At 41.0% G+C, this 10,570-nt stretch overlaps 1 protein-coding gene across 1 annotated transcript in view; it reads right to left on the bottom strand.

The window, feature by feature from the left end:
* Positions 1-3,453: 3,453 nt before the first annotated feature.
* Positions 3,454-10,570, bottom strand: part of hps5 (HPS5 biogenesis of lysosomal organelles complex 2 subunit 2) — a 57,424-nt gene continuing 50,307 nt past the window's right edge. Inside the window, 6 exon segments of the mRNA XM_034176336.1 lie at positions 3,454-4,171; positions 6,777-7,065; positions 7,497-7,603; positions 7,719-7,832; positions 8,770-8,889; positions 8,986-9,135. Of these exon segments, the coding sequence (XP_034032227.1) occupies positions 4,111-4,171; positions 6,777-7,065; positions 7,497-7,603; positions 7,719-7,832; positions 8,770-8,889; positions 8,986-9,135 (841 nt within the window). The 3' untranslated portion in view covers positions 3,454-4,110.

Raw genomic sequence — 10,570 nt, 5'->3', positions numbered from 1 at the left:
GTCTTTCAGACCCAAGTGTGAGTCACCACCAAGCCTACACTCCTCCTCCCTCTCCTCCCTTTGATGCTCCAGGTGTGTGATATCATCGAATGAGTCATCAGTCCCATTTCATTACATTTTTATTAATACCATCTCTGTACGCTCACATTGGCTGATATGTACCGTCTGTACTGGGACAAGAGTGTTTGTTCAAAGAAATGCAAAAACAAACCCCCCCCCCCAAAAAAAGTGTTCTCAGAGACGCCCTGATCAAAGAAAGCACAGCAAACCTGGACACGTGAGTCTTTATTAGAATTATGTAAAACTTCACAATTGACCACTCAGTGCTGTTTGGGGTGGGTGCATCACCTAAACCATAGAGATTTTGTGACCCCAGCCCCACAAAAACAAATCACAGTTATGCCTACATTTCGAGATATACAAGTTTACATACAGTGTGGCTACAAATCTTCACCCAGTCTTCCCAAAATGCACATATTTTATGAAATACTCTGTTTTAAGTCAAATATAATTTCTAGTTTTATTTCCATGTAAATTTATTTTGAAACAGTTACAAGACCTGTTTGTCTCAGGATTTTCTCGACTATGTCCAAGTTTCACTGTATCACAGTTTACATACACCAAGAATGTCTTTAAAGAGCAAGGGAAATTCCAAAAGACTTCAGAAATCGATGGAATACTTGTAAAAGCTGCTGGATGATTAAGTGGCATAATTTAGGGGGTTAATTATGTAACCTTTGATTGTACTTTAGGGCCTATCTGCTGAACCAATGACTGTGTGTGTGTGTGTGTTGGGGATGCCGTTTCACCATTTAGCCATTTATCAAAAATTTACATTCAAAGGCTTGAAAGAAAGTTAAGTTGATCACAAGACAAAAGCCAAGCTTAATTTTTGTCAATTTTGGATTAAAGTGACGAGGCCCCTGGCTGCTGATTACAGCAGCACCCCTCTTAAATTGAGAAATGGCAGTTTACCTATTTAGGATTAGAGATCACCCGGTAAATTTAAGGACATATTCCACGAAAATTTCATAACTCTCCACAATCAGGTGAGAATGTCTCTACAACAATGGTCACCCCTTTCATTGACACTGGCCGGTCGTATAAATTCTGTAAAAATGAACACACTACCTAAGTTTATGTACTTATTCCAATCTCTACCTATATTTGTTCCCAAATCCTTTTTTACTTTGTTGGATTTGACTATTTCTTCATACAACTGGCAGAATAAGAAACCCAGAGTAAGCAAAGCTTGTGCTCCAACATTTGAAGATCGATGGCGGCATGGGACTACCCAATATCGCTCCTACTACTGGGCAGCAAATACGAGGTCTGTGAGAAAAGAATCCGACCTTTTTATTTTATTCAAAAAATATATGGATTTGATTTATATGTTTTTTACGTCAGCCAAGCTGAACCTTCGTGCGCCTGCGTGAGTTTTCACGCCTGTCAGTTGCGTCATTCGCCTGTGGGCAGGCTTTGAGTGAGCACTGGTCCACCCCCTCTCGTCATCGTTTCATTGCGAGGAAATGGCGGAATGATTTGGGCTTTTTTTTCCCATCAGAATTTTTTCAGAAACTGTTAGAGACAGGCAGCTGGAAACCATTCGAAAAATTTATCTGGCTTTCGGTGAAAATTTTACGGGCTTCACGAGAATAAGGAGTGTTACTACAGCTTTAAGGACTACCCACAATGGCGCACGGCGCGCCGCGCTCTGAGCCACCATCGAGAGGCAGAAACCACCACATCATTTCTAAACAGATCGCTGTGTGGAGCCGGGACCGTCGTGTGCAATTTCTCTGGTTATCACAAGAGCTGGACATCAGCCATTTTCCGGCAGATTTCACTTTTAACAAGAGATTTTGTCATGGAAAGCCGCACGGAGGCTTCACGGGTCACGACGGAGCTGCTGATGGAGCTAGACAAAGGAACACCTCCGTTTCGGAGTGTTAAAAGGCAAGTTGGGACAAGCCCAGCTCTCCACAATTTCTCTTATACTCACTTGACTGGTAAGCACTGAAAGCCGAGATAGGCATGTCCCAACTTGTCCTTTAACACTCCGAAACGGAGGTGTTCCTTTGTCTCGCTTCATCAGCGAATCGGTCGTGACGCGCGAAGCCTCCACGCGGCTTTCCATGACAAAATCTCTTGTTAAAAGTGAAATCTGCCGGAAACGAATGGGAGGAAACTGGAGTCGACGTCTGTGACCGAACTGTAAGAAACCGCCTAAAGGAAATGGGATTTACATACAAAAAAGCTAAACGAAAGCCATCATTAACACCTAAACACAAAAAACAAGGCAACAATGGGCTAAGGAAAAGCAATCGTGGACTGTGGATGACTGGATGAAAGTCATTCAGTGATGAATCTTGAATCTGCATTGGGCAAGGTGATGATGCTGGAACGTTTGTTTGGTGCCGTTCCAATGAGATTTATAAAGATGACTGCCTGAAGAGAACATGTAAATTTCCACAGTCATTGATGATATGGGGCTGCATGTCAGGTAAAGGCACTGGGGAGATGGCTGTCATTACATCATCAATAAATGCACAAGTTTACGTTGATATTTTGGACACTCTTCTTATCCCATCAATTGAAAGGATGTTTGGGGATGATGAAATCATTTTTCAAGATGATAATGCATCTTGCCATAGAGCAAAAACTGTGAAAACATTCCTTGCAAAAAGACACATAGGGTCAATGTCATGGCCTGCAAATAGTCCGGATCTTAATCCAATTGAAAATCTTTGGTGGAAGTTGAAGAAAATGGTCCATGACACGGCTCCAACCTGCAAAGCTGATCTGGCAACAGCAATCAGAGAAAGTTGGAGCCAGATTGATGAAGAGTACTGTTTGTCACTCATTAAGTCCATGCCTCAGAGACTGCAAGCTGTTATAAAAGCCAGAGGTGGTGCAACAAAATACTAGTGATGTGTTGGCACGTTCTTTTGTTTTTCATGATTCCATAATTTTTTCCTCAGAATTGAGTGATTCCATATTTTTTTCCCTCTGCTTGGTCTAAAAAAAAGTAACTGCTACTGACTGCCACAATTTTTCCTGATTTCTTATAGTGTTTCTTAAAGCCAGAAAGTTACAAAATTAAACAACTGAATGAACATCCTCCAAGGCCGGTGATTCCATAATTTTTGCCAGGGGTTGTATTTCATTCTCCACACAGAATACCATTAAACCACTGAATTATTACAGAGTAAATACTTGTTGGATGCAATATCAATGTTTAAAATGCTACTCATTTAAAGATGATGCCTCGCTACTTCATCAACTTAGTTGTGACCCAGAAGTCCTGTTGGAACATTAGAACAAAAGTTTGCCAATTCCTGAATGGTAATTTAGGTATCCTTTCTCAATGACCCAAAGGCACTCTGCCCCTAAGCTTCTTACATTTATGTACAAAAGATTTTATGGTTGCTGGTGATACCATCAATGTTTTTGAGATGGGTCCTAAGGAAGAACCTGACTTGAGATTAAAAATGTTGCTACAGAAACCTTTATTAATTCTTTAGAAGTTTTCCCCCTGTTCTTTAAAATCAGAAGGAACTGGTTCTTAAGGTAATACCGTAAATGTAGCCAAAGGTCCCCCAATTATTACCCCCCCCCCCCTTTTTTTGTTAGGAGCCTTTAATAGGTAATATCAGCAATTTCTGGAATTTGACAGGCATTATATACACACACACACACTTTATTGATATCATAACAGGCTAGTACATTTCACCCTAAGAATATGTGCATTTAATTCACAGTTTTTTTTTCTTATAACAGGATAGTGATATGTTTGTGTTTCTTAATTCACAAATATGAGCAAATTCTAGTTCCTGTACACAAAAATAAGCATATAAATACAATAGCAAAAATCGAAAAGCGACCAAACTCTATACAGCACTGATATAAATCCAAATAAATCACAATAAAAAAAATACAAACAATACTCCCAACAATGTCCATCAGCAGCCAAAAATAATACTGTGTTCACTGAGAAGATACATTATGAATTTCAGATAAATATTACAGCAAATTATTCAAGCTACAGCTCACACAACAGTTAGAGACACTTACATAGACAGTTCTGCTATGCTGATGGAGGACACTGAGTTAGGCATGCTGCGACCAAAGGAATCGATCACAGCGCTCAAGCATCACCTGGATCACTGCCCTGAAACAGAAACAACACTGCAGTACCGATTTGGGAAAACAACAAAAACCATGACGCATTTCCATTCATGGGTTTGTAGAGTTTGTCAAACTCCTAAGCATTTCAGCCGGTCCGCACATGATAATCACTATTTTGACTTATTGGCAGATATAAGACATAATATCGTTAATGTGCACGTTTATGATGTAGCATTTGCACATGTTCGTACATTAAAATGTTGCCAACATAATGCCTGAATAAACACCAAAGTTTTCACAACAATAAGACTTGGGCTCTGCTCTGTGTATGCCTGATCCTCTCACTTCTTGAAAGCTAAGCAGAGTGGGTGCTGATTAGGACTTGGATGGGAGACCTCTTTGGAAGACCAGGGGCTGTGTCTGTTTCTCCAGGTAAAACTTGAGTTGCATCAGGAAGGGCATCCGGTGTAAAAGGTGTGCCAAATCCCAGTGCGCATCTGTGGTGGATCTGGCGTGGTGACCCAGCAGAACCCAGAGCAGCCAAAAGGGCAGACAATAACATAAAATTTAGGTGCAGCGCCTGAGTGTAGCTGAACTTTCAGGTTTTCTTTTTAAGAAAATCCTCTTGTATACCACTTCATCATGAAGCTGTATAACTGGGGATACAAAATATCCTCAGATAAAATCAACTAATGACAATATTAAAGTAAACAGAGTTCTGCTATCAGAGCAGTATTGGATTGGCAGATATCCAAATTCAGGGATCAGAAGTGAAACAATATGGATCGGTGCATTCTAGTAATAGTAGTAGTAGCGGTGGTGGTATGAAAAATGTCTTCAAAAGTAGACCTTTAATCTAGGGGTGTTGTGGAGGGCACATCTCCCACAACACCCTCTTTCCATCTGGATTCACCCCTGGTTTGCAGTCTGAGGAGGAACAATCAAGAATTTGTGAATTTATGTGTAAAGTGCGACTTAAATGAGCGGTAAGAAGGGTGTATGAGTGCATTTTACGTCATGCCATCCTCAGAAAGAGATTTTAGGTGTATTTTTTGGGGGGGATGCCCATGTTTGATGTGTTGTGTCAGGTCTGCAGCTGTGGTTTTAGTTGAACCACAGCAAGGACACTCACAGACACTCGGTGCAGACTTTGAAAGAAACGTCAAAAATGTTTGTAAAGCTCTGCTCGCTGTGACACATTCAAACACACCACCCCCTCCCCCTCCCGCAGAGTGCAGACAGAACACAAAGGAACAGACACACAGACTTACTGCCAGGAGAAATAAAAAACATAATAGAGACATTACTCTAAAAATTGATTTTTGAACATGTTAAATTTTCTAGCTTGCATCCAGCCTTGATTTTGCGTCAGGAAGGCGTCAGTGCAAAGCTAGTGATGGGATGATGATACCTCAAGGAGTGTATTTACACACCACACAAACTGTGTAGCCACTGTTGGTCGCTCATTAGTGACCCCTGCAGTAGTTATAAAATCATTGCAGGTAAATAAGATGGAAAAGTTACCGTGCTGCAAACGCAATGTCAGCCTGTGAAATAGTTAATCGCCAGTCCTCTAAAATATGATCTCATCATTGCATAATTTCATGTGCTCAATTTGTGTGTCGAGTTAAGCTGTTCATGAGAAGAGTTTCAAATTTGCTTAAAACCTTGTTTGTGTAAATGCTAAACTGAGCTGGTTTGTAAAATATAGCAAATTTGTCTGTAATAAAATTCAGAGTTAAAATTTGTAACTTGTGTATGGCAATTTGTTAACTTAAGTGTTAAAGCATATGAAATACAAGACTGAAAATAGATTCATTTATGCATTTTTATTGAAGAACGAAGGTTTCTGAAGCGTCTTTGCTCCAAGGCGATTTCTCCTCTTACACACCAGTTCCCCTGCCTTAGAAAAAACCTCTTTCACAGGGTACAGATGAAGATGGCGAGCATAAACATTTCAGTACAAGTTGATAAAGGTGTGTACGTATGTGTTTTCTGGTTATTCTTCCAGTATTGTAAAGGAGTACAAACATATCTAATTGGAAAAATAACAGTAAACAATGCCGAAAGGAGAAAAAGATTTATCTTATTTGGCGTCAAAAGATCAAAATTATTCCAGACTGGGCAAACATCTTTGAACGTGCCATGAAGTCAGTGGAGCAAGGTGAGGGCAAGCAAAACTCCACCAGCAAAACTCCATCCAACAAATCCGCAACATGTTGATACAGCTTGTTTCCTTATAAACACAATTTGGCATGGCGCAGCCGAACGACCCAGTTCCTGTATCGGTCACGTGATTTTTTCTTAAATACGCGCACCGATACGGGGTTTCACTCTTGTGTGCTCGGCACAGTGTTGACGCACCAGTGTTGTTCATCCCATCACTATGCAAACCCTGTCTTTTGGCAGCCCAATTGACAGAAATCCGCTGTAGCAACAGAGAACTTTAATCTCTGTAAGTGTAATGAAAGTGATGGATAATTGTGCATAAGCATATTTATTGTAAGGGGAATCTGTAACACTTACACACACGCACAAGCACACACACCATCACTAACATGAGGACATTTAAACTACACATTAAGGCTCTGTTAAAATTCACACAATTGCTTATAAAGATTTGACAAACTAGCCATCCACACTCTGACCCACCTTTGCCTTTCTCTGCTACTCTAAGCAGCTCACAAACCAGTCTGGAGTTTGGTGAAAGTGGCATCTGCACACCGCACTCTTCCAACACAGCCAGTGCACGGTCAGGACCGGCTGTTTGAGCCAGTCTCAGAGTCAGGTTCTCAGGGTTGACCTTTTGATCACAATCTGCTGAGCCGTTTGTCAGCCCGTTCCCATTCACACCTGTAACTTGCTCTACCTCGCTGTTACACTGCTGAGACAACTGGATCAGGAGCTTCCACTCATCCAAGGTCTGAGGCTCAACACCTAGCAAATAACACAATGTCCTCACATACTGTAGTTTATAATGCCTTTTTGTTATATGCTGTAATTATATTCTCGGCATTAGGCAGGCTGCCAGATTAGTAACTCCAATCAATGTAGACAGTGTAATGAAGGTAATTAAAAACTGAATTTTCCTTGACTACATAATCAATGTCTATAACATGAAGCTACTGTTTAGCCAAAGCTGGTGTTCCATGGTACATGGAGGAAGATTTTCCAAGTTAAAATGCTGTAAAGTTTCACAATCTGTCTGTATTTACTACAGTTACAGGAACAATTACTGATTTAACCATAGTCAACATTTCACCTCATTCTCTAAAATTACAAGACAGATCCCACAGCACCTCTTTTTCAGATTATAAATTACTTGTCTCAGAGTCAGAAAAGGGAAAATTGTGAGGAAACCATTTCACCATAAGGTTCTTCTAGTAGGGTGATGTCATCCAGCTGACAGATGGTAGAGAATGCCTCTTTGCGATGTTGAAGCTCACGGCAGAGGTAAAGGTATCCAATCCAGTAGCTGCAAACATCAAATGGAAGCCCAAAAATCATTTCCACACATGGCTGTCAACAACAGCAAATGATTTATCTTGTGTAAAAATAAATAAATAAATAAAATAATAATTTTGAAGTACCCGTGACTGCGACAAGTTTCTGCCATCTTTTGCTTTGAGGACAAGTCTGATGGAAGGCGAATCAGCAGAGACAGGAGGCGTCCATAGCCCCAACTAAAACAATGTGAATGCCACCTGGAACAGAAAATCCCATTAATTCACAATTACCACTGTCCACCAGATGACGACAATGGAGTGTCTGTACTCTTTTGTGGAGAGATGGCCCTGGACTAATGAAACATTGAGCAAATGTTGGTGGTGATCTGAACCAGCTCCCTTTCAACTTTCTCTCTAATCATTCTTTATGTTTGTTGTCTTTTGACACCACAACAATCTGATTTATAGAGGAGAAAGACTGAACAGTTCAGCTACAATTTTCCAGAAGATACAACTGAGATGCAACCATAAATCTGATATTTTGGTGAAAGAATGATCCTCCTCTATATTACTTCATGATGAAGTTGTATACAGTAACTGCTGATACAAAATGCAAAAACATGCACTGTGCACAGTTTCTTCAGTCACAGCCACAGAAGCCTATATCTTCTTCTGGGTGTCTTGGTGGCTTTCCTCACTCTTTTCCTTCTTGCACAGTCACTCAGTTTTTTAGAACTGTCTACTCCAGACAGATTTACCATAGAGTGCCATACTGTTTGTATTTCTTCATAATCAATGTAAATTAAGTCCAAGATATCTTCATTGACTTGGAAATGTTCATGTATCCATCCCATGACTTGTCTGAAGAAAACTGGCAATAAAATTGATTATTTACAGGCCCATTACTTATGCAACCCATCATCTTGGCTTTTCTATTTTTAATTAATTTGTATCAAGTTGTAGAGATTTGCTTTGAGTTTGAGGAAGATAATTTTTGAAATTTTTATAGAACCCTGATTACTTTTTGCATTTGAAATGGTATAAAAAAATTAAAATGTGAAATACCAAAGGGCCAAATAATTTTGGAGAGCACTGTGTATGTGCGTGTATATATTCTTCCAAATGAACAGTAATAATTAAAAGAAAAAAGGAACACGTTTTACATTCTTTCCACATTGTATGAACAGATCCACACCTGGGTTGTCCATCAGGAGTAAGGGTGTCGTAATGATGAGGAGCATCATGGGTCAGTGCCAGTTCCAGCCAATCCTGATGCAGTGATTCTGGTTCAAGAAGCGACCCCAAAAATGACAACCTAAAAAAGAAATGGAAAGAAAGAATTTGAACACAGAGGGAGGGGAATAAGCTCTTTTTAAAATTCTTTAACAAAAGCATAAAACTGAAGGAGTACCTGTTCTCCTCAGCTTGTGACTGGACCAGATTATCAAGGTATGCTAAGAAGTGGCTTTGCTGAGCCATGGTGAATACATCGGCTGGTGTTATTACAGGATAGAACTGGGAAAATGAACGTACAGCTGCCTCTCCATGTTTCTCATATAACCTGGGTGACACAGTGCATTTAATTTATACAATACACAACACCTACAACTGAATTATGTAGTGATTTGCTTTGAGGGAACAAGCAACCTGTGTAAATGAGCGATGAGAAAAGGTGCTGTCCAGGGCTGCAGCTCTCTCAAGCTGTGTAGTGATTTCAGCAAATCTCCTCTCTGAATCACCTCCACCACCTTACTGTCCTGGGTAAGATCTAAGGAAAAAGATGAGCAGCTGATATTCCAAACAGTAACATACACTATAATAAGTGCAGCACAGATTAGGAATTTCAGCCTCTGACCTAGCATGGCCTCTCTGAAGGAGCTTTGCACTTCAGGATGCTCGTGATAACAGAACAGACACATCGTGGGCATCTGTTTGTTTGATTTGGTTTGCGAGATGCTGTAATTGCTCCCATATTTTCTCCAAGTGTTCTTGACCTCTTTCGGCAAATGGAACCGCTTCTGCCGCTGGGTCCATTTTAGAATGGCCGGGAACTACTGTTAGCTGACGCGGGTTGAGGAGCGGACCTGCGTCTGACTGAACCCAGCGCTAAATAACCAGAAAGCGGTTCCAAAAACAAACATTTATTTCCCTTTCTGTGCAATAATTGTGTACAACATAATAAATGGCTTGTCTGGCGGAGTGAAGGACGGCGCGCTCTCCAGTGCTCAAAGGGATCGAAGCCCGGCGCTTCTGGACTCAAATTCACCGCCAAACACCCCCCAGGTGGACACGACAAACTGACTCTGTGAAGGATAGAAGAGGTGAGGTAAGTCAACAGCTACAACTAATATCCTTCAAAGGCACACGCTATCAGCAACACATTGAGGTCTGACTTTAAGCTTTATGTAAATGAGCAGCTTCTCACAACAGGTGGAGGATCATCAGTCCGCACGCCACGGCCGTGAGAAGCGAGCTGCACAATTCTCATCAATGTTCAAATATACTGCGTAACAAAATACCAAATTACTATTAACACTTATTCAGACAATCAATCACCTCTGATGTGTGCTGACAGCATGTGTCCCTCACCCGTCCTCCTTCACAGGCACGATGTGTCAAACCCAGGCGCGGTCCTCAGCGTCTCACAAACGAACGTCACAAGGTCGAGTTCCCGGCAATTCTGCTTGAACCACTCATGGCTTAAATGCAGAACGCCATCTAATTATCTGCTTCAGCTGAAAGTCCTTAAGTCTGCACGTGAGCATCATCCGCAGGTGCTGCGAGTCATTAGGCCTGCACGTGGACATCCTCCACAAGTGCAGCCAATAATGTTGATGAGGGTGAAGGATTCTTCTGCCAGCACCGTCTCCACAGACAAAAACCAGTTTGCATACCACCTGGAGAGCAAAGAAAAGAAACAACACAAAAACATCCAGCCAAACCCCCCAACACAACACAAAATGTCTAATTGTATCTGAGGGGGAAGCCTTGCAGAT

The sequence above is a fragment of the Thalassophryne amazonica genome, chromosome 8 (assembly GCF_902500255.1).
Source record: "Thalassophryne amazonica chromosome 8, fThaAma1.1, whole genome shotgun sequence".
In the NCBI taxonomy this organism is placed as follows: Eukaryota; Metazoa; Chordata; class Actinopteri; order Batrachoidiformes; family Batrachoididae; genus Thalassophryne; species Thalassophryne amazonica.
The sequence above is the reverse complement of the archived record's forward strand: the minus strand, read 5'-3'. Positions and strand labels throughout refer to the sequence as shown.